The sequence below is a fragment of the Vulpes lagopus genome, chromosome 7 (genome assembly GCF_018345385.1).
Source record: "Vulpes lagopus strain Blue_001 chromosome 7, ASM1834538v1, whole genome shotgun sequence".
NCBI lineage: Eukaryota > Metazoa > Chordata > Mammalia > Carnivora > Canidae > Vulpes > Vulpes lagopus.
The window spans coordinates 80,170,955-80,198,844 of record NC_054830.1 but is presented as its reverse complement, the minus strand read 5'-3'; the positions used below and the strand labels follow the sequence as shown (position 1 = coordinate 80,198,844).

At 44.1% G+C, this 27,890-nt stretch overlaps 1 protein-coding gene and 1 pseudogene across 4 annotated transcripts; both read left to right on the top strand.

Annotated features, from left to right (window-relative positions):
* Positions 1 to 4,813: 4,813 nt before the first annotated feature.
* Positions 4,814 to 26,129, top strand: CLTA (clathrin light chain A). 4 transcript variants are annotated; one of them, XM_041763143.1, is made up of 7 exons: positions 4,814 to 5,166; positions 11,991 to 12,028; positions 14,063 to 14,180; positions 19,054 to 19,165; positions 23,491 to 23,544; positions 24,674 to 24,709; positions 25,685 to 26,129. In XM_041763143.1, the coding sequence occupies exons 1-7, from the start codon at positions 4,950 to 4,952 to the stop codon at positions 25,854 to 25,856; spliced, it is 747 nt and encodes a 248-aa protein (XP_041619077.1). In that variant the 5' UTR covers positions 4,814 to 4,949; the 3' UTR covers positions 25,857 to 26,129. The 4 variants fall into 4 exon arrangements, with proteins under 4 accessions (XP_041619077.1, XP_041619078.1, XP_041619079.1 ...); XM_041763144.1 differs by lacking the exon at positions 24,674 to 24,709; XM_041763145.1 differs by lacking the exon at positions 23,491 to 23,544 and having other exon boundaries at positions 4,815 to 5,166.
* Positions 15,634 to 19,039, top strand: LOC121494544 (annotated as a pseudogene).
* Positions 26,130 to 27,890: the final 1,761 nt, after the last annotated feature.

Sequence of the window (27,890 nt, the reverse complement as noted above, 5' to 3'; positions counted from 1 at the left end):
ATTGTGACTATTGTGCTAAGTGAAAGAGGCTAGTTACAAAGAACCACATACTGTATAATTCCATTTTCCTGAAATGTCCATACTAGGCAAAGTTAAAGAGACAAAAAGTAGAAACTTAGTGCCTAGAGCTAGAGGGTTTCAGAGGATGGAGTATAAAATTTCTTTGGGGTAATGGAAATATTCTAAAATTGATAGTGGTGATGGATGCGGGACTCTGAAAAGCTAAAAGCCATTGAATTGTATGGGATATGAATTGTATGTCAAAAAAGTTGTTAAAAGATACCATGCCTCTGTCTTGGTCATTCTTTCTTGGATTACTCACTCTGGAGAATGCCAACTTCTGTGTCATAAGCAACATTTTTGAGAGGTTCGTGTGGCAAAGAACTGAAGCCTCCTGCCAACAGTCATGTGAGTGACCTTGGAAGTGGTTATCCTGTCCCATCAAGATTTCAATGAATTGGGGCACCTGAGTGGCTCAGTTGGTTAAGAGTGTGCCTTCGGTTCAGATCATGATCTCGGGGTACGGGAATCAAACCCTGTGTTGGACTCCCTGCTCAGCGGGTAGTCTCCCTCTTCCTCTGCATCCTACTCATGCTTGCTCTCCCCCTCTCAAATAAATAAAATCTTAAAAAAAAAAAGTTGCAATGACTACACCCATTGCTAATAGATTGACTGCAACCTCATGTGAGATCCCAAGTCAGAACCACCTAGTTAAGTCCACCCAAATTCTTAACCCTCAGAAACTGTGTGAAATAATGTTTGTTACCTTAAGGTGGTAAGTTTTAAGATAATTTATTACACAGCAATAGAGAATACAAGCCCATCTAGCTCCTTAAGACAGGAATTTCTAATAAAATTTTACTTTTTTTTTTTTTAATTTTTTTTAATTTATTTATTTATGATAGGCACACAGTGAGAGAGAGAGGCAGAGACACAGGCAGAGGGAGAAGCAGGCTCCATGCACCGGGAGCCCGACGTGGGATTCGATCCCAGGTCTCCAGGATCGTGCCCTGGGCCAAAGGCAGGCGCCAAACCGCTGCGCCACCCAGGGATCCCTAAAATTTTACTTTTTATATTTAATGACATTTTCTGAAATATTTTGCTGCTTTGATTAAATGTAATTATGTCAATCCAAAACAAAACTTTGAGTTATGGTTATGGGATTTTTAAAAATCAATTATATTACATATTTTTGTTACAAAGAAGTATAATACATTGAGCAACAGAAGTCTTTCAAACAGGGGTGCCTGTTGGTTCAGTGTCTAACTCTTGGATTCGGCTCAGATTATGATCTCAGGGTCGTGGGATCAGGCCCTGCATCAGGCTCCGTGCTCAGTGCAGACTGCTTGCCCTCTGCTCCTCCTCCTGCTCTATATCTAAAATAAATAACTAAAATCTTAAAAAATAATAACAAAAAGTTTTTCAAGCACAACAAATTCTAATGGGATAGAATTTAGGGGCAAGTGTTGGAATGATAGTATGTGTTTAGGGAGCAAAAGTAAGAATCTGAAAGTTTTCATTAATAAAAGGCTTTGCAATGCATTTTTTTACATGGGTGATAGTAACAAATCATTATGTATCCACCATTGGATGCATTTAAAGACCAAAGCAATAATTTTATTTGAAAGAATATTTACAATATATTAGAAATTACATCCTTGCAACTAATTAAATTATAAAAAATTAAATTGTCAATTTAAAAATGCACAAGAGGCCTGTAGATTTTTTAATTGTTTTAGAGAGGATATTTTTTATCATGCTTGGAGTTTATGGTGATTCTTAAAACTGTGGCTTGATTTCATCGATTTTAGGAAGTTCTTAGCCATTTTACCTTCTACAACTGCTCTATTCCCTCCCTTCTCCTAGCTAAAATTACATGTTTATAAAACCTCTTCTGGGATCCCTGGGTGGCGCAGCGGTTTAGCGCCTGCCTTTGGCCCAGGGCGTGATCCTGGAGACCTGGGATCAAATCCTACGTCGGGCTCCCTCTGCCTGTGTCTCTGCCCCTCTCTCTCTCTCTCTGTGACTATCATAAATAAATAAAAATTAAAAAAAAAAAAAAAAACTATTCCTGGGGAGGGGTGGCTGGTTGAGTTGAGCCTCCAGCTCTTGGTTTCAGCTCAGGTCAGGGTCTTGACACATGCGTGCACACACAAACACACACTCTCTCCAAAATAAATAAATACATGAAGGTTTTTTTTAAAAACCCCAAATCTCATATATTCCGTAGGTTTTTAATGCTCCTTTCTGTGTTTTTCATACTTTTGACTCCAGGTTTCATCCTGGATACTCTCTACTTTATCTTTTGGTTCACTAATTCTCTTTTCAGCCATGTCTAATCCATGATTAAATTTATCCATTGAATTGTTAATAGATACAATAAATATTAGTACTTACATTCTTATACTGCTGAAATTCTCTATTTTCTTTTCATTCCTTTAACTCAATAATCATAGCTATTTTAAAACCTAGGGCTGGCAAATCCATTATCTGAATCCTCTGGAATTTCTATTCTATGTCTCTCAAAATGTCTGTGAGCATGTTTTGTCTTTTTATGCTTATTTTTGGATGAAAGTTTTTCTATTAGAATTTCCTTTTGCTTTTGGCAGGCAGCTCTAGGCTAAAGACACTAGAAAGCCTGGATCATTTTAATTCAATCAAGGAATTATAGGATTCAAAGCTGAGCTTTAGTCAACACAGTCCAACTGTGTAGGCCTTCAGGATCCCAACTAAAAACCTGGTACAAGTTATCAGGGTCCTCTTTTCTTTTCAGTAAGCCCTCAACTATTTTCTCCTCCCAGCCTTGTTTACTGAAAGCTTGTTTACTCAGCTTCTCAGTCTCTGCTTTTAGGACAATCTCCTCGAGAGAAAAAATAGCTCCAAACATTAGGATCATTTTTCTCGGCTTACCCTCCTCTCCTAGAACTTGGGCCTACACTGCTCACTGCTTTGGTAGTCCTCTGATGCCTTCAGAGAGATTTTTGCCTCCTTGCCCAGCTTTCACATTCTCTAAAATAAAATAAATCTAAAAAAAAAAAATTGTCTGACTCTCCTGCCTCCTAAATGCTATCAATTACCAAGCTCGTACGTTCCCTCCATTATTTTCTTTCCATCAGAGCCCACTGCTCTGTTCCCTGAAATATCTTGGCCCTGGTCCTCCCTCCTGAACCACTGCAGGTTCAACTGCAGCACCTTCCCTAACAGACCTCTCGGTTTTCAGAACCCTCTCCTATGCTTACACTGCCAGAAGATTCTTTCAGGGTTCTAGGTTATTGCTTGCTTAAAGTATTTCAAAGGTTCCTCATAACTGGTGAAATTCAGTACTAATCCTCACCTGGGCACTCAAGCCCTCCCTGACTTGACTCCATACTTGTTTTCAGCTGTATCCATCTATTTTCAGGAGTGAGTGCGGTCTGTCCCTCAGCCACTGTTGTGAGCATCCAGAGTTGTCTTCTTTGGACCCTCTCATGGTCATCCTTTCCCATTATCCTCTGCCCAGGGCAGGAGTGATTAACTTAAAGCAGCCTTTCTTTCCAAAAAGATGAATGTGAAACTACTTCATGTTATTGATAATATGTTTATGTTAGGGATGAGCATTAAACAAGAAGTGGGAGGAGAAAATTGAATTGCAGGGCCCAAAATTTTAGGTTCCCAATGTTTTTCTTCACAATTTTCCTACATTCCATACTTATAAAATGACTAAAAATACATGCTTTAAACAAGTACCTCTTTTTGCCACTGAAGACATGTGTATTTTTAAAAACCACTTTCCTGTTCCTTGCTATCTCTGGAGACATCTTTGACCTCTGGTTGGCTGGTTTTTGTTTCTTCCTTTTTAGGGAGTGGTGGTGGTGAAGGAGAGAGGTCCTCCTGTTGGCCATTGCTTATCTCAACAAGAACACGGTTAACTGTGATCACCCAGTATCACTTCTATGCTGTAGACGAAAGCCCCTAACCTAAGATAAGATACTGAAGGAATTTTAGAGAAAGCTCTCACTCTTCTTAAGCTGACAAGATACGTCCATCCAGGAGGCTGTACCATTACCAAGGTGCCCAGAAGACCTGGGTTTCCTCTTGTTGGCTCCCTGTGTGATTTTAATCCCCTCCCAATAGAGGGGTCTGTTTCCCTAGGAAATTCCTAGGTGGTCCCTAAGGAGTGTTTCAGTTCTAGAAACTTCCGTCTAGCCCTGATAAGATGTACTGGCTGCAAAAGGGCTTTGGAAAGGAGAGATAGTCACCTTTTTAGAAGAATACCGTGGGGTAGAAAAATCAGAGTGGATTTGAATCCACTACGTTTAAGGCAGGCGGCTGTACACGGGAAAACAATCCAGGTGAGGCGAACGAATTAACAAATACAAAGTTTTTAATAAAGCCAGTACACAGCCATGAGAGGATTCATTCTTCCCAAGAAGCCTGGGAGGGATGCAGTGCAGGATTCACGAACGAGGAAACCGGGGTTCAGAAAGCCTAAGGAGCCTGCCTCCTCGGTAGTCGACCGACCGATCGTTGCCGCCCTCATTTCACCTCACCTCTGGCTTGGGCCCTGGAGTCTCCTCAGAAGCGGCAGTCCAGGGTCAGGGAGCACCAAAGGCCCAGCGGGGAAGGCCGCCGAAGTCAAGCCACTTCCGCCTCCCTCGGGCCTCGCTGGGCTTGCCACCCTCACAGCCGGCGCAGCCCGAGTCACGAGTTTTCCTCGGGGACCCGCCCCTCCGCCTGCTGATTGGGCAGTTCGGCAACGATTTCTGTGCTCTGATTGGTTGAGACCGCCCCGGCTCTCCCACACCGCCTACCCCAACCGGATATACGGGCAGGGTTTCCGCTTCCGCCTTCTCCCTCCCGCTTGTCGTCGGATCGCGGTCGCCGCCACAGCTGCCGCTGCGGGGCGCGGTGTTGGTGGGCCGGTTGGCTTGTCTTTCAACGTCGGTGTCCGTGCCGTTGAACTGCCCGCCATGGCTGAACTAGATCCGTTCGGCGCTCCCGCCAGCGCTCCTGGCGGCCCCGCGCTGGGGAACGGGGTGGCCGGTGCCGGCGAAGAAGACCCGGCCGCGGCCTTCTTGGCGCAGCAGGAGAGCGAGATTGCGGGCATCGAGAACGACGAGGCCTTCGCCATCCTGGACGGCGGTGCCCCCGGGCCCCAGCCGCACGGCGAGCCGCCGGGGGTTCCGGGTGAGAGTGCGGCCGCGTTTGGGGCGGGAGGACTTGTATAGAATGGGCCCTGAGTGGGTCTGAGCGCTCTCTGTAACTCTTGGTTCTTGCTGAACCGGGAGATTAAGGAAGGGTGCAAAGAGGAAACGAGACCCCGGCCCAGTCATAGCAGAAACCTAGGTTCGGGGAGCCTGCTCAGTGGTAGGAGTATGTTTGAGTGCTCCCGGACGGGGCAGAGCGAGAAAGCAAAGAAAAATTGGGTGACAGTCCGGCTGAAGAGCTCGAAGGAGCCCATTCAGTCAGGAACTTTTCAATGAGCACTTGCTGTGCTTTGAGCCTGGGGCTTTGAAACAGCCGCATTGGCGCAGTTTGGCCAGACTTAAAGGCGAGCCTGAGCCCGGCACGGAACTAGTCATTAGGAAAGGAGGACAGAAAGAATGAGAATAGTAGTATCGTTTTTGAGATATGTACAAACAAAAATAGCAGCGCAAATCATTTAAGCACTTCAGGTGTGCAGAATGTTGGATTATGGGGAGGGAAGGAGGCGTGAATAGTGAACTGGAAAGGTGATCTAACCCTGGACGAAAAAACTCCAGCCAAAGAAGGGTGAGAGTTTTACCTTTTGTCGATCGGATTATGGCCGGTATTTCTGGAGCTCTACTTCCTCTGGGAACAGCTTTGGTAGGGCAGTGTTGCCTAAGCAGAATTTAAGATTAGCCTGGACTAGTCTTCCAAAAGGTGAATCGAGAATGTGGTGTGGCCTTTTCCCAGCCAAACTCAAGCAAAGACCAAAAAAAAAAAAAATAGCAATAGGATGCGGGTTTGACCTTTGAATGCCTTACCTTTGTGTGATGCCTGGAATTACGGTGGGAAGAAAAGAGGGGTGGAAGAGACCTTTTCAGTTGTATGAGGAAGTAGGAAATTAGCTGGAAGAAATGAGACCTGGGTTTTCATTTACCTAAACTATTCAAATTAAAGGAGAATAGGGTACTGGTGGGGCTGATAGGAGGGTTTATATTACTCTAACCTCAAACCTTAAGGAGCCAGGCAGATGACATAAATGAGAGAAGCCTGCTGGGAATGAGACACTATGGAGTGCTGGAGACTGAGGTTTTGGTGCACTAGAGTTGTGCTCTGTGAAAGCAGACTCAAATTTCAAATTACTGTGCCAGTCACGTGGAACCATTTTTGTGTGTAGGGGTAAGGAGACTGTTCATTTGAAGTCTCTGAGTTTTTATACTGCACCATGTTACCTCCTAAGCGAATCAGCCCCCGAATAATAAGAACTTACACGAGAACATATGATACACCTGTAAATGTGAATTACAGCAGGCAGGTTGGAGTGACCTGAGCTGTGGCTGGGAGATGAAGTTAGGTTTAGTAGGGTTTTTGTTGTTGGGTGGTGTTTATTAACATTTGCCTGAGAATCCTAAAAGTTAACTTTTTAGATCCTTAGTTTACTACTCATTTAATAAAAGAAAACTTGAGCCCTGCAGAGAAATAACTTGCTTAAGAAAAAAGGGCAAATTACTAGCTATGCCCTCAGTTTCCCTACCCGTAGACCGTACCATATTCTGGTGCAGTTGTTTCAGCAGGGGTAACATGGTACAATAGACAGTCATTTCTGAAAGGCAGTGTGGCTGTCTTGGGTAGGACGGAGTTGGGAAAATCTGGACCTGTACCTAGAAAACTGTCCCGATTCAAGGACAACGTTACTCTTGCTTACAGTTGTATCCCTAGCACATAGTAGATACTCACAAAGGCATGAACAAAAATACCAGGGCCAAGAGTCCTGTAGAGACAAATCTTGATGACGGCAGTTTGGAGAGATAAAAGGGAGAGGGTAGATATGGACACACAGGTTTCTTGTGCATTAAGCTTTCAGCAAAGGGAAGGAAGGGATGATTGCTGACTTAGTTTCTAGGAAGGACTTTCTTAGTGAACTAAGCATTTAGTGATTTGAAGCCAGACCTCTGACAGTGTTGTTGAGGTCGGCAGTAGTGCAGTGGTCAGCACTTCCTTTGGGGACTAGAGAACTAGTTGGACACTTTTCTTTCCTTTGAAAGAGGCATGCTAGTGGTTGAGATTCTGTGCTACCTAAACTGCTTGAGTGTGATTTTTAACTTTGTGGTCTCAGGCAACTTAGGTAACCACCACTGCATTGCCTTAGATTTTTCGCTTGTAAAATGTACAGATCTATATATACCACACAAGGTTGCTAGGATTACATTAGTACCTGAAAAATGCATACACACAGTACTGGGTATATCACTGCCACAGTACCTGACTATACTCATTCCTCGGGAGTAGGGGGAGGGAGGCATTATAAAGCCTATAGGCTTTGGGGTGTGCTGAGGAAACAGATTTTAGGAGGGAGCCCTGTATCTGATGTGTTACTATACCAGAGCTACATCGGCAGGAGGCTCTTAACAGATTGAGGATAAAGAGGAACATAGCTAAACTCTTCCCGGCTCTGGGGAAACTCCCAGGAAGGATGATAGCAGGCAGAAATCAGAAGGCCTGAGCCTTGGAGGACTCCTTCAGTTGTTAGGAAACCTGGAGAAGAGGTAGTTTAGAAGTGGGGGTGACCAGCAGAGTGAAGTGGCTCAAATATTGAAGAAGAGCAAGTGGTGAGGAAAGAAGCAGCAGCATGAGTCTAGAGCTGTTGAAAAGCCCTCAATTTTGAGGGCTGGAGGGAGGAGGAAAAAATGTGACTAAGGAGCTGCTGTGAGTGTGGCAGTGAGGCACCATTTGTTTCTGACAAGTCTCTCCTTGGAGGACGAGGAAGAAAGGCAAATGAATTAAAGCTTTCTGGAAGAGGAGATGAATTTTCTTGGTAGCAGTGGTCGAGGGAAGTTCAGGGAAATTGCACACGTGATAGTTTGTAGTACTGCACGTTTAATGAATGCTGGTTCTCTGTAGCTTTAGATCCGTGCAGTAACTGCAGGCTAGGTAGTGGCGTCCTATTTCAGATAAGGAATCATCATGGAACTTAAGCAGTGATCCGAAGGTAGCAAGCTAATACATGTCTCCACTGTAATTCAACCCACATGTGCTTGACTTCAGTGGATGGGCACCATGGGAAGTCGTGGGTAGGTTTGGGACAAATTGTCTGTCTTCTCTGGAAACTTATACTGGCTCTTGTTTCTCCCTGCAGTTCCCGAGATGCCCTACAAAGTTTCCTTTGGGGGCATCTGGTTGCTTAGCTTAGCTGTCCTAATAAATCGGGGCCTTTGATATCTTTCTGCATATTTTTGTAGCAACAGGCAGTTCTTTGACTTAGGCCAGTTGAATGTCACTACAGTAAGAAGAGCTCAAAGCACTTGCTGGGGGTTTGGATGAGTTTTCAATTCTAAAGGACAGGCAACATGCGACTTAGGAGGAAGTATGGGATGAGAATTCTAGTTTTGTGTATGGAGTAGTGATCAAAGTCTTCCCTATTGGAATGGCCCTGGGCTGGAATATATTAACTGGATAGTTGGTGTGTGAAATGTAATATATTAACCAGAATTTAGGCCAAGGACTGGCCACACTAGCCATTGTAAGCTCCAGAAGTCAAAATTATCTCACTCTTTCTGTCTGACATAAAAATACCAAGTGGATTAAAGAGAGACATTTTTTGTCTTTTTAGTACCAAAAGAAAAGTGACTAAGAGCAGGAAAGTCTTTGAGCATAAAAGCAGATACAGAAATCCTAAAGGAAAAAATTATGCCCATATACAATTTTTTTTTTAAGATTTTATTATTCATGAGAGAGACAGAGAGAGGCAGAGACACAGGCAGAGGGAGAAGCAGGCTCCATGCAGGGAGCCTGATGTGGGACTCCATCCTGGGACTCCAGGATCACTCCCTGGGCCAAAGGCAGGCACCAAACCACTGAGCCTCCTAGGCACCCCCTGCCAATATACAATTTAAGTAGCTCTAGGTGTTAAATACTATAAATCATATAAAATGACAATGGAGGAAATATTTGTAATATGAGAGGACAAATAATACAAAGTGGATACTTAGAGATCAAAAGCAGAAAAATGGCCAAAACTCAGACAATTCGGTAAAGAAGAAAACCAAATGTCAGCTACATGATTACCTCACAAGAAATCAGTGTGACAAAAGCTACCTTTTTTTCCCCCTGCTATCAACTTAGCAAAAAATTTAAAAATCTAAAACTCCGCCTTTAGTATCGAGTCTGAGAAATGGGGCAGTCATGTGCGAAGGGTAGTAATATAAACGGAGGCAGGTGGTCATGATTAGAAGTTTTGAAAACGTATATCCTGTGACCCAGGAATTCTCTATCTTGAAGGTTGGCTGCTGGAGGGTCTTCAGGGTGACCAGCATGGTCTCACCATGTAATTCCACTGCTAGGCCACTCTGGGTGCTGCCCATTGGGTATGGTCTATGCTAGCAATTCTGCATCAAGGAATTTGTTACTGAGGAGCAATTGAATACCCACCCCCCAAATACTTTTATTAGTTTTGAGGACAAGCTTCATATTTGTAAAACTTAAAGAATACTTTAAAAATTATGTAGGTGAGTGGCACACAGCTTAAATTAGTAAAAAAAAAAAAAAAAAAAAAAAAAACACTGACAAAACTAAGACACTCATTTTTGTACTATTATAAAGTATACACAACAGTGAAATTAAGAGAAGTATGAGAAATATGTTGAAATAAGAAATACAACCAGCAGTTGACACCTAGATCAGAACTGATACAGGCTGGTCCTGCTGTTTGCATTCACATGGCAGATCATCAGAGGATCAAGCCTCTGACTGCCTGGCCTGTTCAGGTATTGCACCACTTTGTAAAGGCTGATCATCTCGTAACACATGCATTTAATATTTTTCTTATATCTTAAAAAATTTAAGAGAAAATGCTGTCATTAATTATCTGCCCCATCAGGAACACCTTATTCATCTTTCAGGGAAACCTATACACACTTGAAGGTTATTTGTGAAGTGCTGCTACATCTAGGCTTATTGTGAGGATTAAAACTTAATGTATATAAAGTGGTAGACACTGGCACATTGGAAACAGTAGTAGATATTTTCGTGCTAAAAAAATTGAGAATTTAAGGACATAGGTGAATGAATTACTAAAAAGCGTATGTTGTAGGAGTCCAGTGTTGCTGAAAGAAATTTTATGTATGCGCATTACATAAAGGGTAGAAGCCAACGGGCTGAGCAGTGAGATTATGTGGCATTTTCTTCTATCTATCCCCCTTTTTTTTTAAACAATGTTTTAGTATCACAGGGGCATGGAGGGGAAATGATCTCAAAAGTTTTCAATACTCCCAAAGCCAAGAGTGGAGTAATTGGGAGAAGCAAGAGAACCAAAAGAATGGATAACATGTTAGGGTTGGTTTGGAAAGTAGGCAGTTTGAGTTGGGTTTAGTTAGGAATCAAGAAGACCAGAGCAGTGGTCTGGTCTATTAGAAATCCCTAATACAGAGGGAGGCTGAGAGTACCCCACCCCAGGCTTTCAGGAAAGCTGTGGTGATGTTTCTATATACTACCTTCTGCGAGCCTTGTGATGGTGGCCTACACTAACTGCTTGCTTGACATCCCATTTTCTACATGGGTTCTTGTGTCTTTTTAGGTGCATCTTCTCTCATCTTGCATTTCCCACCCCCAAGCAATAAGATGGTCATTGTAGTTTGAAAATATTTGGACAAAATAATGGAAGTCCTGCGTAGTAGGTAATAAATTTGGATCAGTCAGCAGATCTAGAGTACAGAATATGTAAGCAGAAGCTAAATCTTTATGGTGCCTGTATCAAGGCTTTTGAAGGAAGGCGGAGCAGCCACCCCGGAGGGATGGTGTGAAGCCCTGTACGTTCTGCCTCTTTGTGACAGCTTGTAGGTCAGGGCAGAAGTTATGACGTCTACCTACCAGGCCAGTCGGGTAACTGAATTAGTGAGATATGGAATGGGCTTAAAAAAAAAGAGAGAGACAGACAGACTGGGGTCCTAGCAGATAGACCAGAGCATGTTATATATAAAGGCTGCCCTCCTTTCATACAGTCCCAGGATTGCCAGATCTGTCTGCCTGCAGACACCCATAAACCTGGACATCCTGAATTTGTGAAATTTTCTGACTTAACAGTCTGTGTTTTAAATATTTTAGCCTGTGGACTACAATTTTGTACTATATGGATTGATGGTCTCCAGGTCTTACTTAAAAAGACCTTTTCCATATTTTTCAGGTGGCCTTTTAGCTCATGAATTAATTGTGCCAGTAAGATGGGATTGTATCCCACGCTGTTTTGTTTGTTTTTTTGTTTGTTTTTTTTTTTGTTTTTTTTGTAACTTACATGCTTGAAAATACCAAATTTGGTATGCCCAAATTTTACTATCCCAGACTAATTCCAAGTGCTCTAGAGGAATTAGCTCAACAAGTCTTAACTGTAGACCCTCAGGTCTCCAGGCACAGGATGGAGAGTCCTGACTCCTGAGAAAGCATCTCGGTTTAAACATGAAGCTGCATGTCCCTGCTTACTGAATGATTCCAGACCCCACTTTCCCTTTGCCTTCTCCAGAACTTTCAGAGAGAAATACTTGCTCTATGAGACTCTTCTGACAGGCATCCATGTGTTTTCTCTCTAGGGAGACCAAAAGCTTTTGAACTGGGGCTTTTGAACTGGGTCCATACTTTGGTGCAGTGATTTGTGTATAAGCACATCTTGGTTTCATTAAACAGGAAGTGGTTCAGGGTTCGGTCTAGTGCCCAGCGTGAGGACAGCATTGCTCTAACTTACAGTACCTACAGCAGATAGTACTGTATTCTCTGTAAAGCTCTGGGCCAGCATTTGACTAGCCCTGACTGACAGACTGAAATTTTGTGTCTTGCAGATGCTGTGGATGGAGTGATGAATGGCGAGTACTACCAGGTACAGAGTACTCTGATTACATTAGAAGATAGTGGTTGAGTCCTCCTTTCCTGTGATTTGAATTGAATTGACTGACCTAGAAAGGACCCCACTCCTTTGACTTTCCTAGATGTATTAGCATTAGGTATGTTACCTGCTAAAATGGAAGGATTTGAAGAGAAGTGACATTGATCATTCCTCTTAAGATATTACTGCCCGGCCCTAGTGTTACCAGTTTTATTCTCAAGAAATGAGCCTTCATGGTGATGATCAGAACAGTGACTAAGTTAAACTCTATGTGCCATGTAGCGTGTCAGGCACTGTTATACTTAATTCTCTCAACAGCCTGGGGGACCTGTACTTTTGTTCCTGTTTTACAGATGAAGAAACTGAGGCACAAAGTAGTCTAAAAGTAACAAAGCTGGTATGTGGTGGGGCCAGCATTTGAACCTTTGAAATTATATGGGGCAGGGGGAGGAGGGGTAAGAAGGGCTGGAATTTTTGGTGACTTGCCATTATTTTCCCTCTGTATCACTAAGCGTTGAGTTGCTAGCCCAACTCAGATCAGCTTAAACCCAGAAAAGTCTTACCAGTTTGTATAACTGAAGTGTCCTAAGACCAGGACGCGGATTCCATTCCCCTAGGACTCTGGCTCTGCTTGCTGAATGTGCATTTTTGTGCTCAAGCTTTTTTTATGGTAGTTGAATGGCTGCAGCACTTCTGGGCTTTGCATGTGCATGTCATATTATCTAGAACAAGATGGAGGCTTCTCCTCTTTTCCCAACCACCTAACAAAAACCCCGCATTTCCTTCTGGACGCACTGGACATAGTCATTATAGCCTGGGGAAATCACACGATGCTTTGCATATGCCTGGGTTTCTGCCCTTCCCTCAACCAGTTAACTGGCAAGAAGGATGTTCGTCTAATTGGTTTAAAACAAGGATGGACTGACTTTTTCCTGAAATACAGGTAGTAAACATTTTAAGCTTTGTCCTAAGGTCTGTGTCCAACTACTCTTGCTGTAATGTGAAAGCATCTCTAGATAGTATAGAAACGAATGGACATGGCTGCGTTCTGGTAAAAATTTAATTATTAAAACAGACAGCTGGCCTGGACTCTAGTTTCCAGTGCCTGGTTAGAGGGAGACAGATTGGGGTTCAGATCCAGGCTCTACCTCCTACTAGCTGTGAACTGGACATGTCCTTTTCTCGATGCCTCAGGTTAGTCCCCCAGGCGTGAAATGGGAATACAAACTTGACAGGTTGCTTGGGAGATAAAGCTTTTATGTGCCTGACACATGGAAAGTGTTAAGTTAGTTACTAATACTTTCAGTAATTCTCCTTCCATCTTTTTATAGTCTGATTAGGTTACCCTGGAATTTATTTATTTCCTAGTTCAGCAGGTGAAAATTTTTCTAAAGATAAAAGTGTATTTGAGTTTTATCAATTTATAAGCTGTCAGACCTTCCCCACTATAAAGAAGAATCTGTCCCCTCCCCCCCCCCACACACACACACATACCTGTGACCCTATGTGCTTGCCTTTTTATTCTTTTCCTTGGTGTGACCAGTGACTGCGCATTTTCTTTTGGACTCTCTTTTACCCAGAATTCACATAGTTTGGTTAGATGGTATTAAGTGATCTTTTTCCTGCATTGTATAATAGCATTTTGAAGTTTTAAGTCCTAGGCTTTGCTGTGCAATGTATTTACCTTTTTTTACTGTGAAGATCCCACATAAGCTGTGTGGGAAAACACTTTTTCCTAATAAGTCTGTTACCCACCTCCCCGGCTTTCCTCTCCCACTGCCGTCCCATTCATTAACAGGTGTGGTCATAACTACTCTGCCTCCCCTGTAGATTGTAAGGATTGTGTGCAGTAATGTTGAGAGCTCCCTGTGAGCATGTAAGGTTGTGCTGCTGATTTTAAAGTAATCCTTCAACATTTGACAGCAGCCATCAGTGCTGTGCCTGACCAGGGCTGTTCTGCCAGGGGTGAGGCGCGTTTCGGGAAGGTGTGCTTGGTGCTGATAGAACACAATTGTGTTTTGTGTTAAGGAGAGTAATGGTCCAACAGACAGTTACGCAGCTATTTCACAAGTGGATCGATTGCAGTCAGAGCCTGAAAGTATCCGTAAATGGAGAGAAGAGCAAACGGAACGCTTGGAAGCCCTTGGTAAGGAATCCTTTTCTGTCTTTGGGTGTCTGTTTTCAGTGGAATAGTTGACCTTGACTCTTAGCCCTTTTTAACTGGAATTGGCTAATGTTCTTGTCTAGTTTTTAGGAAGGTCTCTTCCTTAGCCTGAGAGTCACAAGGCCGTGCACAGGGAGATGCTTGATCACAGGCCATTTTGTAAGGATTAGGGCAGCTCCAAGAGCCCCCACTGAGTGCATTCTCTCAGGAGGAGCAGACCCGGGCTGTGGAGAGTCCTGAGCTTGAAGTGAAAGACTAGGTTCAAGGCCCAGCCTTGACTCTTCCCAGCTGTGGGCACTTGGTGCTTCAAACCTCGCAGAGTCTGTTTCTTCATCTGTGGGGTAGGATCAGTGTTAGCAACTCCAGGGGTGGTCTGAGATAGTATTTATGAGAGCTTATATAAACTTGAAGGTCTCTGTTGAAAGACTTCAAAATCCATTTATCATTTCTAGGCTGAATTTAAGTTAATGCTTTAAAAAGGAAATGTGAAGTATGTTAGAAAACATGTACAATATGGTTTTCCCACTCTAATATACCTGGAAGCTAAGTTCTCATGTTTCTGTGGGTGAGGAGAGTGAGAATCCTAGAATAAGTTTTTGAATCACACAGCTAAGAAATGCTAGAGTCAGAATTCAGCTTACATCTGCCCCACTTCATAATCCATACCCACCCATCCCTTCAGCCACATTGCGTTTAGTGTACACTGTCCCACCAGGTGGGCCAAGCCCCAGGTCAGTGCCAGCTAGCCTGGCCTTTGGGGAGGAACTGTGTATATGGATTGTTGCTTTTGGTCAAGACCAGAAGACTTGGTATCTGTACATAGGTAGGTTGCAGAGGTATGGCACAGTTTGGAGATAAAGCCATGGGGTATTCTTTTCTCAACTTTTTATTAAAATTGCAAGCACTGGGTGCCTGGCTGGCTCAAGTCAGCGCATGCAACTTTTAATCTTGGGGGTCATGAGTTTGAGCCTCACGTTGGATATAGAGATTAGTTAATAAAATTTCAAACACCAAATAGTTGAAAGAAGAGTAAAATGAACTTGTGTGCACCCGCTGGGTTCAGTAATTAACATTTTGCCATATTGGGTTATCTTTATGTAAATGAAGTATGTATGTGTGTATGCTTTATACACACACATTTCTGATCAACTTTCAGATACATCCTGTATTTCATGCCTAATATTTTAACGTATATCTAGAAATAATTATATTCTTCTGTGTACTCACAATGTCAGTATTATTATTCCTTCTTGAGAACCACTGAATTAGTAAAAACTTAATTGCTTGTTTTTCATGTGGGGTAATGGACACTTAGAAGTGTGACCCAGTTAGTGCCAAATCTGTTCCCTTTCCAACCTGGTCTCTGTGGCTTTCAGAAAAATGGACACTCTCCTATTTGGACCTTTATGTACTATCCAGTAGTCCCCCTAGCTACATGTACCTGGTAAGCACTTGAAATGTGCCTGGTAGGATGGAGAAACTGAATTTTTAATTTAATAAACAGCCACATGTGGCTTGTAGCTACTGTATTGGAGAGTGCAGCTTTAAAAAGATGAAAATTGTCTTCATGGTGCTAGCAGCTTTAGTCCTTGCTTGTTTTTCATGTGTCTCTTCTGAGTGGGCTGAGAGGCAAGACTTCACTAGTACAAGTATTTGTCCTGTTACCAAGCCCAACTTTTTTCTTTCCCATGGTTTAGCAAAGTTGTCTTCTCCATGGAAAGAGTACACTTTGGTGTCTGGAAAAATTGCAATCTTTTTTTTTTTTTTTTTTTTCGATTATCAGATTGGGCACTTTGGGAATATTTCATGAAGTGTTGTTTTCTTAACTCAAAAAGCTTTTCTGAAGGAAGTCAAACATTTGGCTTTGCAATTGAATTAAATTGGTCTGTGAACTAGGTGTTTCTTCAGTTTTGTTTTTTTCTTTGCGAGAACTGTGAGAAGGCACAAGATACTAAAAATAGAGAACCCATGTGTGTGGTTTTCAGCTTAGCTGGTGACTGTGTTCTCACATAGTTCTCTTTTCCATGAACAGTTATAAGGATTGCCAGAAAAGACAGCTGTCCATGTGCCCTGCTCTTTAAGGGGGCTCATCCTTCCCCCCACTCCTTCTGCCCAGATGCAGAGGTTGTATTGTGGTTTGGATCTTGGTCCTATTGAGCTAAATAAACATTTACGAATTCTAAATTTTTTTTTTAAGATTTTATTTGGCAGAGAGCACAAGCGGGGGAGGGGCAGTGGGAGAGGGAGAAACAGACTCTCTGCCAAGCAGGAAGCCCGACGCGATGCAGGGCTAGATCCCAGGACCCAGAGATCATGACCTGAGTCAAAAGCAGGTACTTAACTGACTGAGCCACCAAGGCATCCCAAGAATAAATAACAAATTCTTATTACCAGTATCACTTTTCAAAAATCTTTTATAAAAGCAAGAAGACAATTTAAAGGATGGTTTTATGCAGTAACTACAATCTGTGCAGATGGCTAAAATTTTTATTTAGTTTTTCAAAGATAAATTTCTATGCAATTTTGTTCCCAGTATATTAAAACTTAAAAAAAAAAATCATTAGACTACACAGATGGGAAATACCAATCAAAAAGCAATGTTTCAGAAGTGATTTCACTACTCTTGAAAAGAAGATTTTAACCTTGGTGTTCTTCAGTTTCTTGTCCCCATGCACTGCCAGCCCACAGCACCTCCCACGGCATCATAGCTCCCTCCATCTCTTCTGTTTGATGCCGTAGACATGTATCAGAAGTCTCCTGTATAGGCAGGGTTTGAAAGACAGTGGACTATGTGGACTAGCAACAAACTATCAACACCGTAGTAGAAAAGCCCCTGGATCTCATCAGGCTCAGCCTGGATGAGCAAATTTATGTGAAAATGAGAAATGACCGAGAGCTTCGAGGCAGATTACATGCATATAATCAACATTTAAATATGATATTGGGAGATGTGGAAGAAACTGTGACTACTACAGAAATTGATGAAGAAACATATGAAGAGATATATAAATCCACAAAACGGAATATTCCGATGCTTTTTGTCCGGGGAGATGGTATTGTACTAGTTGCTCCTCCATTAAGAGTTGGCTGAAACAAAGAATTTATCGTGTATGGAATATAGATTTTGTATGATTGCCTCTTTAAATGTAGAAGACATCCAAAAGAGAAACCTGCATTCATTTTGATATTAAGAAATGACCAAGGATTCTTCCACTCCTGAAATGAGTTGATTTGCAGATAACTCAAATTCTTTTTTTTAATTTTTTTTAAGATTTATTTATTTGTTTATTCATGGAGAGAGAGAGAGAGAGAGGCAGAGACACAAGCAGAGGGAGAAGCAGGCTCCATGCTGGGAGCCCGACGTGGGACTCAATCCTGGGTCTCCAGGATCATGCCCTGGACCAAAGGTGGCGCTAAACCACTGAGCCACCCGGGCTGCCCTAACTCAAAAATTCTTAAGCAAAAGGGTATTTTAATTTTTTTTTTCCAACTCTTTCAATAAATGTGATCACCAGGATGCAGGAAAAAAAAAAAAGTCTCCTGTATAAACCTGAGTCATCAGTGGAAATCTGAGTAAAAGAATTCTGAGTGGGGTGCCTGGGTGGCTTGGGTCATGATCTCAGGGTTTTGAGATTGAGCCTCATGTCAGGCTCCACGCTGGGTTTGGAGCCTCAGAATCTCCCTCATCCCCCAACCCCTGCATTTCGCTCTCAAAAAAAAAAAAAAAATCTGGTATTACCTTCTAATAAATAACCAGTTCTTTGCAATCTGAAACTTTGGGGGGAGTTTCTAGCTGCTAACAAGCTATTTCTAGTAGTTAGACACAGCCTTCTGCAGGTTGTTACTGTTAAGACTTTCTTGCAGAAGCCTTAAAGATGCCCCCAGAGTACTTAATTTCTTCCCTTTGAGTGATTACTTGCCACCACCACCACTGCTTCCTACTCTCTCCAAGGATGCTAGCTAGTTATAGGTTGGGCTCAGTTCTGCTCTAGCTCTGCCACAAACTCACTGCATTCTAAGCAGGAATAGATGTTTTGTGGTCCTTCTCACCTCTTAACATCTATATTCTACTCTTCCCTGGTTCCTGAATCATTTCTGCCTTGGGTAATTTCAACAACAGTTCTCTGCTTCGTAGAAATGCTTCTACAAGATTTTTAGTTACGAGAGTGCCACCTTGTGTTTTACAAAACCATTGATTATCAGAGTTGGGGTATTAAATCTAGTTTATGAGAAGATTTTGTAAGATTATCTAATAGATTAGTATCAGTGGTCCACCCTGAACTAATATTAGCATTATTAATCATCCTGGGGCACCTGGGTAGTATAGTTGGTTGAGCACCTGACTCTTGATTTCAGCTCAGGTGGTGATCTCAGAGTCCTGAGATTGAGCCCCTCGTTGGGCTCTGCACTCAGCACAGTCTGCTTGAGACTTTCCTCTCTCCCCCTTCTGCCTCCACCACCGCCATGCTCATGTGTGTGCATGTACTCTTTCTCTCAAATCTTAAACAAAAAAAAACCTCTATAACTACTTTTTCTCCAGTTGGAGCCCCCAAAGGCTTTTTTCTATGTATCCCACCCTCCCCTGCTCTCAAAAGAAACCATAAAACTAGTGAATCCACTAAGAGGTCAGTGGACTGGAAGAAAATGTGAAACACCTCAGACAGAATCACTGGACTCAGAGACTGGATGTACAAATAGGGAAAATAGAATTTTGTCTTCCCTCCTAACCTGTCTCTCCAGCACACACGGACACAAACTTGCACACACCATAAGCTTAATAAGACCACAAGAAATTGATGAAGCAAACTTTAGTTTGTGTTTTGCCTCATTTGTATTATTTTCCTTCCTTTCAAAGATGCCAATTCTCGGAAGCAAGAAGCAGAGTGGAAAGAAAAAGCCATAAAGGAGCTAGAAGAATGGTATGCGAGGCAGGACGAGCAGCTACAGAAAACAAAAGCAAACAACAGGTTAGTCTGTGGTGCTGCTAGCATTGCTTGCTTTCCAAGATTGAATCCCATTCATTTCTAACAGCCAGTAGAGTTCTCACATGCTGCCTCTTCTAGTGTGAAATGTCTTCTGCAAGTTTTGGAAAAAAGTACTTGAAACAAAGGTTGCAAGTCTCTTGGGTCTTGGGAGCATAATTCAGCCTGTCCTTTAGTCATCCCAGTTGTAGTGAATTTGGGTCTTCAGCTAAGAGTTTGGTTAATATATATTGCTTGTAATAGTATAAAACAGCAAAAGGGAAAGATAATGTGGATCAAGTCCACAAGTGGAAATGTAACCCTGAAATGAAGGGCCACTTTCATGGATATACCAGGAGCTCAGTACTTTCAAGATGATTATAGACCTGGTCATGTTGCATCCCCTAAATATAACCCTGCCCTCTGAAAGCTGCTTTACAAAGGGGTCCATTAACAGAAAAAGGGGCCCGTAACAGGGGTGACAAAACAGTTTGTAATTAAGTAGCCAAGGATGTTCAGACATGTTGACTTCAGAATTAAGGGTTTTCTGGGTAATTGTGTGTCTAAGAAAAATTTGATTTGACTTTTTAAAAATGTTCTTCACAGTGTGCTTATTTACTGAAGGTTAAGTAGTTGTGGGGAGAAACCACATTCATGCTCCTGTCCCCACTGACCAGCACCATTGGTCTTTACTATTCCTCACTTAAAGTCCACTTGGAAGCAGCTCAGAGAAAGATGGAGGCAGTGCTGCTGGCCTCAAGGCCAGGTCAGTGGCCTTCCCTACTGGATTCAGAGCCCATCTCTCACTCAGTGGTCACTCCACTACCTCAGTTGAGAGAAAGGCCAGACTGAGCCCCGGGGTATTTATAATTTTCAGGATAAAGAGCCTTAAGTTCCTACCCTCAGAGTTTAAGTGCTCTTGTCTCTGACAGCTCTTAGATGGAAATGTGCTAGAAAAGAAGGAGCAGACTGCTTTGCCAGCCAGCCTGTGCTAATTATTGTAGGGCAGCTACGGCAGAACGGAACTGGACTGTTCTGTGCGGTAGCCTTCAGCTACCTATTTGTTGGCCATCCTTGGTTCTGTCAGCTGCCCCTTAGATGGCAGGCTGCAGCTTGTGTCCTGTGGGGATGTATTCTCTAGGTGTGCCTCTTGGGATCTAAGTGAAGTTGTGTGTGATTAGTATGGTGAGGACTGCTCTCTGGTCTTGGTGTTGAGTTGCTCGGGGTAGCATTAGCTACCAGGGGTTCTCCTGAGCTTGCAATCAGTTTGAAGTGCTGACAGGTTCAGGCTGCTTTATTCTGTGCTCACTCAAGATGATTTACCCCAGGTACAAGGTCAGATCTCTAAGGGAAGAAGAGTGGGTACATGGGTACTTGGTGCAAGCACCGTGTGAGGCCCTGTTTATCCTACCAAGTTGCCTATGAGTCATTCTGCCCTGAAGTACTTGGTAAAACCAGGCTGACCCTCCCTGTTCAGGATCCCTGATGCATAAACAAATTGATGTACAGATTCTCAGACGTAAATGACTATGTTGGGAATAGGCTTCTAATGGCTGAAATTTTTTCAAGCCAGTTTTGCCAACCTGTATCCCTCCTGTGAAGAAAGGGGCTCTATATACAGCTTCAGCTGTCCTTGGAGCAAATAAGCCTGTTTTTAGGAGCTCAGTTTCCAGGTTAGTCCCTTCAGTTTGGATTTAGAGCTTTAGTGCCTTTCTTAGAATTGTAGAATGTTGGGTTGAATGGTCTCATGGATGAACCTCCGAAGTTGCAGAGAAGGGAAGAGACTTAAACTTGCCACTCATGGAGAATATAGAGCTGTTTCAAAACGAGGTCACTTGCCTCGGAGAAACCTTGAAGCCTTGGGCTGACTGTGTAAAACTAGTAGCACACTGGTCATCGTCACCAGGGTTCCAGGATAGAAGGGATGGTTTTGACACTTTATTCCAAGTTTTCTTCATGGGCAGGGGCAGGAGCCATTTACAGCCGTTGGGGAGGACTTCTTCCAACCCCTGGAGACTTTAACATTGCTGGCCACTACCCCTCCATGTTTGACTCTCTAAGCAGCATCCCATGGGGCTAAAGGAGTAGGTCCCATTTATGTAAAGGAACTGTGTCTATAGGTAAATAGCGAATGTTAGGAGTAAAGGAAGAATGCTCATTTCAAGCATGTGTCCTTTTCTCTGGATGACTTTAGCAGCAGCTGGATGTTTAAAGGAACCCCAAAGATGAGGGAGGCAGAGCAGTTTGAAAGAAGAAATGTGGTAGGTAGCGAGAGCCTGTTTTTATGAGGGTATAGCATCAGGCCTCCTGCCTTCTAGGTACCCTGAACTAAATTAGCACATGTGTGCCAGGCACGGTGCTGGGCAGTAGGCAGATGACAGTCAACACATCTTGCCTTCATGGCATCTGTAGTCTAGTGTCCCTCCTCAGTTTGGCTTTTCTTTTATCTCCACTTGGGGCCCAAGTATCGCTTCAGAAGAGCCATGAGTTATTAGTGACAGCTTGTGGGGGAAAAAAATCTCCGTGGGAGCCAGTCATAACAGTGTTTACCTGAGACCCCAGACCATGTTCCCTTCCAAACCGTGACAGAAACATTTCCCCTTTTACAGGTAGCTCTGGTGCTAACTTTTCACCTCTTTCAAGACTTACAAAAGTTTGGGGAATCCATGATTCTCAGTGATGGCAAACATTTTTTCCATGCCCACCGGGGGCTCTTTATGTGTGTCGCCTCCTGAGCACCCTGTGGTCAGGCCCACGTTCCTCCTCCCGTTTCCCACAGGCTTCCCTGAGGATTGCTGCTTGCAGGCCCCTCTGGTGAGTGAAGAACAAACAGGTAGAGAGGCCGCCTATGTTTGTCATCATTTTCCATTTGTTCCATTTGTCTGTAATGGGGCTATGCTGTCAGTGACAAGTTCTTTAGTCTGGGGGCTAGCTGCAAAGGAGCAAAAGCCTGTCATTCAAGCTTTTGTTGTCTTAGTGATGTCTTGACCAGAGTCATTCAACCTTTATTTTCTTCCAGTAGAAGCAAGCACAAGTTGAAATTGATTAGGGTTAGCCCTTTGTGTACACTAGAAGGATTATGTGTTTACAAGGTGGCCTGCCTTTCCTTTCCCACCCACTCATTTTGCCCACAAACAACTGTTTTCCTGCTGACTCACTTAGAGTTACAATCAGGCTGTTCTTTTTGCTTTCTTTAAATTTCCACAAAACACCACCTATGTATAAGCCAAAACGGGAAAGAAGGAAGGCTATGTGTGAGTTTAAAAATAAACTGAAATAAAATTACTAGAATTTTCCTTCAAATAAATGAGCCAGCCTAGGTTAATGAGCAGGCATTGATGGTCCTTAAAAATGTCCCTTCCACTCCTGTGCCCCAAACCACCTGGCAAAGGACCGGGTAAGACTCCTGGGGGCAGGTTTCCTGCTCACCGACAGTGGAGGGGGTTGGGCTGGCTGGGCCCACGGATTCAGCCTGGGGTGACAAGGTCTAAGCGCGCCTGTCCTCTGGGGTAGAAATGCTTCTACCCAGCATGCCCCCTTTCCTTTCTGTCCCCGAGCCCTGCTGTTTTGATCCATTATTGGTGTACGAGGGTTAAGTGAAGTTCTGGTTTCTGGGCTACCCCTTGTGACAGCATCAGGTCTGGCATGGACTGAGCAGACGGACCAGGGTATTCAGGGACAGACAGGAAGCCGGAGCCAGAACCCCTGGCTGCAGTTCTTTCCTCTAGACTACTTGTGTCCAGCAGCTTTTTCCTCTAAGGTGGGGATTTTGAAATCCACCTCTGTTCCCAGGATGCTGAAAACTGATCCCATGCAGTCAGGGTAGGGAAGCAGTAGGCGGATACTCCCAAGATAGAAGTGGCCTGGGGCGCAGCGCTCCAGCCTGGTGAGGCAGACCGAGGCAGCTGGGAAGCAGCGGTGCTGCCAGTGGAAAGCGCCCGCAGGCTGGCTTGTGAGTCAGGCCCGCCTGGGCTGGGGCAGGCGGCTTCCTCCCCAGGCCACCTGCTCCGTTCCCCGGCAAGTGTCAATGAGCACGCTGCGCCCTTGCTTGTCGGGGTTGAGGACTGGACGGAATGGATGCGGTAGCTCTGGAAGGGCCTCCCTGGAAGTGGGTGCTGAGGCATGCTGGCTCGTGCTGGGATGAGGCCAGGCAGGAGGTGGCAGGGCGCGCCCAGGAGCGTCCCCAGAAGGCCCCTCCACCGCGCGGAGCCTCGGGAGCAGCGCCCGGAGCACAGTCGTGCCTCTGTTATGGATGTGAGATGTTTCTGCTTCTCAATGTTCTCTCTTTTTTCCTGCCTGCTTGCCTGCCTTTTGGACCTCTTGCTGTCTAGGGTGGCAGATGAAGCTTTCTACAAACAACCCTTCGCTGACGTGATTGGTTATGTGTATGTTGCAAAACTAATTCCTTTTCCTGTTTTGATTCTACCTTTTGTTTAGAGTTAATGCTCCTGTTATGTCACAAGTTTCTTTGCTTTCTAAATTACTTCCAGTTGGCACTCTGCAGACTGCCTAAGAGTTATAAAGCTAGGGATATGACCTATCGATTGTCTTGCAGAAGCGTGACTCCCTTTAACTCTGATAGCCTTTTATCACATTCAGGATTTTGGAGGGAAGGAAGCAGATTCCCTTTTAAAATGTGGGTCATTTGTGACCTTGTTGGGGAAGGCTTTGGGCCTGGGGTGGGCTCTAAGCTCTGCTACCATCACTGCTGCCTCCAGGCTTGGGAGCCAGTGAGGGCAGTATTTTCTACATTGGTTATTTTGAACATGTGGGATTGGTTGCTTCTACCTTGGGAGCAGAGGAAGTTGTCTCATGGTGGGGGGTGGTCTGTAATGGTTTCTCTAGGTTGGAAATGGTTTAGTGGCCCGCTTCTGATGCCTGTCTCCCCACTTGGGCACAAAAAAATCCCCAGTTTTTTTTTTAAATCGAGCTAGCCAAAGCTGTCTGGTAAGGGCCCACTGTGGCTTTTCCCCCCAAAGAAAACTGCATCTTCTTGGAAAAATACTTAAGGACTCTTATTTTCAAAACAGTATTTCCAGAGGAGACTTGGAGACAATTCTTGCTGCTGTTTTCCTCAAAAATTAGGACTCAATTTTGATACAAAGGAGACGAGGGTAGAAGGAAGGACAACTTGCAGGGCAGGGTGGAAGGTAGGCTCATGGCCATAGAGCTGCGTAGGGCCCGTGACCTTGACATGCTCCTCCCTTTAGAATACAGAGTTGGGGTTTCCTGGGTCCCCAGATGCATTTGCAATGAGATTTGTGAAATGCTGGACTTACAGGTGGTGTTGGATTGATTTTTTGCACATTCTCTCTGGAGTAGAAATGGAGACTGGAAAGGTCGAGTCTGGGTTTGCTGGGCAGCAGGGTGGCCCAGCAAAGCCAGCTGCACGTTCCCAAGTGTAGATGGAGTGGCAAGGGCATGTCTAGCTTTACTGACCCATCTGCATTGAGCTCATTCTCATTTTCTATATCTGACCTAAAGTTTCTCTCGTTTCTTTTCTTCACCTTTAAGCACAAACATAAACCATCCTTGCTACAGCCTAGAACAGTTAAGTAAACCTTTCTCACTGCCCCTAACTGTGTGTGCCATGAAGTCGCAGTGTTGTAGTGGCTCTGGGCTTCAGCAGTGTTTGCCACGGCCATCCCTGTGAGAGTGCCACCCCTCCGTCCCCACAGACCAGTCATCTCCATCGCTTTCGCTTTGCCCGTGATGCTTGTTGGAGTAGATGAATAGAGTGTGTCTTTCCTCCTCTTTCCACTGTCCTTTCCGGGTGTAGCTCCCACCAGTTCGTTCCCAACTGGGGGTGGGCTGACCGTGATGCGAAAGAACGTGGGAGCAGCAGCTTACCACAGAGCGGCTAACACTGATTGGCTCTGCAGCCCCTAGGCGCCCACCCCTTCCTGAGCGGGCCACGAGGGGCTCAAGGAACCTGGCTGGAGGGAAATTGGTCAACTTTCAGCTGAACTGGAGAATGTCCCAACAAACCCCCTTCCAGAATGGCTTTAGTCTCTAGTGCCTGCTCGCATGGGAGCTGTGTCTTGAACTCCTTTTGATCTGCCCTGTTTCTCTCCAGCCTTAGGAATAAATCCAGAGGCTCTCGTGCTGTGACCGGTGGGCTTTTTAGAAGTGTCTCAATTCACTTGAAACTCAGAGCCCAACAGAAACTACCGTTCACTTTCTTGACCAGCTTGCTGCTTTGCTCCTGTTGATGAAGGCAGTGCATAGCTGGCTAAGGACTTGCTTTTTTAATGCTCTGTATCAACAGAGACAGAGAGAGAGTGAGCCCTGAACCAAACACCTGTATTCCAACATTTTACACAGCAGTCCGGGCACCCCGTGCCTAGGAGAGCTGGCCCCGAGCCTGCTCCCAAGTCTGACCTGAGCCAGGGGCTGTTACTCTTTGGAAAACCAGAATGCCATTAAGTCAGGCGTGAAGAGGCAGTCAATTCTATAATGAGGCAGCTGCCAGGGAGCTCACAAGGGGTTCTGCATTAAACCAACATATTTTGTTGTTGCTTCCAGGGCAGCAGAAGAAGCCTTTGTAAACGACATAGACGAGTCGTCCCCAGGCACTGAGTGGGAACGGGTGGCCCGGCTGTGTGACTTTAACCCCAAGTCCAGCAAGCAGGCCAAAGATGTCTCCCGCATGCGCTCTGTCCTCATCTCCCTCAAGCAGGCCCCCTTGGTGCACTGAAGAGCCACCCTGTGGAAACACTACATCTGCAATATCTTAATCCTACTCAGTGAAGCTCTTCACAGTAATTGGATTAATTATGTTGAGTTCTTTTGGACCAAACCTTTTGTCTTTAGAGTTGATCATTGTTTGTGATTGCATGTTTCCTTCAGCTGTGTTCTCCCTGGCAGGCAGAGAGGAGGGGGAGGAAAAGAGGGGGGAAGCCTCCCAAAGGTAGCCTCAACCTCTACTTTTGTGCATTATTCTCAGAATAAATTTGTTTCAAACAATAAACATGAAGCTTCATTACTGACCTCAAGTCCTACTGCAGGTTGGAGATGATGAAATTTCCAGTTAATTTCTAGGACTGAGGTGGCCAAGCCTTTTGACCATCCCTGCCTTGAACTAAAAGAGCTCCAAGTTATTACAGTCTATAGTAGGATTCTCTGGGAGTCTCCATTTGGAGAAAGGGAGTTCCATGGCCAAAATTAACCTCTCGTTGCCCACTTGAGATAGAGCTGTGCCCCTCATCAACCCATTTTCTCCCAGCTGGTACTTGTTATTCACTGTCCCTACTTCAGGGTCTTGGATAGTATTTTTCAACAGGGGTCTCTCTAGATATAGAATTCCTTCGGATTCAGCCAGTAAACCTGAATCAGGAAGGCATTATTTTGTGGCTAGTCCCATTACTCTGGATTCCTACAGCATATGTTGGGGTCTGTGCTAGCCATAGCAACTGTTCGTACTTCAGTGTCAGATCCTTCAACTAGGACTTACTGGTCAATACACTAAGCTCACATTGTTATTTAAATTGAAAATACATTTTTAGGCCTAGATCTCATACACTCAATGGCCACATGTGGTTAGATAGCATCGCAACTGCACAGCACGTGTTAGAGAACATTTCCATCACCAAGTTCTGGACCATACTGATATATACAGTAGGTACCACTTAGATTGTGTTTCATTCGGGCTTCAACACATGTGTTCTGTCTTCATCCTGTCACATTTTAGGTGATGGTTCAAGCAAAGCCAAGTCAGAAATCTGCTTACAGCTATCTGGTATTATTCCTAAGTTAGAGACTGATGTAAATTCCTGTAATGCCACTCAGGAGAAGGGTAGGTATTGGCAAGAAGGAAAATCCACCATCTTTCCTATGTTAATTATATCTGTAGGGGAAAGGAGCCTTCATTACTTTTATGCCCATGTCTCTCCCCCCTCCCCCCAAGCTGCTTAATTGGGCATTCTTTGATCTGGTTCACATTTCTGGCCTCTTAGCTCACTCCTTCCCTTTAGCCACTTCTGGGCCTTGCTAATGCCCTTCCAGCCAGGTTAAGAACAGCTCTAAGGTAACCTCCACCAATGCCTTCCGTGAGCTCCCATGGCCCTCTATCTGGGGCACCTTACCTTTTGGTCTTGCCTCTTACACCAGATGGGCTTCTTGAGAGTAGATGTGGCAGTCGTAAAGATCAGTAAAATCTGACATTCCCTCAATCAAAAGGGGACTAGTTAGTATTAACAAAAGTACTGTTAGGTGACTTCCACAGCCAGATCATAAAATGCAACAAGCTCACAGCTGGTTTGTTGGAACATGCAAACTACACAGGCCAGTAGTCCTTGTACCACCATGTAAAAAGCTTTATCATCCTGAAGCCACATTGTGAGAAAGCCCAAACCAGCCCACAGTGAGATCCTGAAACAACAAACAGGAATACCTGGCCAGTCCCTAGAGCTCTAACTTCCTGCTATTCCGGCTCTAGCCACTGTCACTGCAATTGCATCAGATGCCCTGAGTCAGAACTGCCAAATAGAGCCTTTCCTAAATTCCTGATCCACAGAAACCATGAGAAAAAGGATTATTGTTTGAACCTCTTAAGTTTTGAGGTGGTTTGTTCCACAGCAGCAATAACTTGAAATTGTTTCTGATTCTTCCATTACCCACATGGGGCTCCATAAAAAGGAGTTAGTACAGCAACTCAGTGTTCAGCATTTAGTTTCAAACTTCTTTGGGCCACTTTGCTTTTAATATCAAATTTCAAATTTTAACATAGTAT

Coding starts and splice junctions, on each gene's coding strand:
- CLTA (XM_041763143.1), top strand. CDS start 4,950: ATGGCTGAACTAGATCCGTTCGGCGCTCCCGCCAGCGCTCCTGGCGGC. Junction 12,029..14,062: donor TGAATGGCGAGTACTACCAG/GTACAGAGTACT, acceptor TTTTGTGTTAAG/GAGAGTAATGGTCCAACAGA. Junction 23,545..24,673: donor GCTGACGTGATTGGTTATGT/GTATGTTGCAAA, acceptor TTCACCTTTAAG/CACAAACATAAACCATCCTT.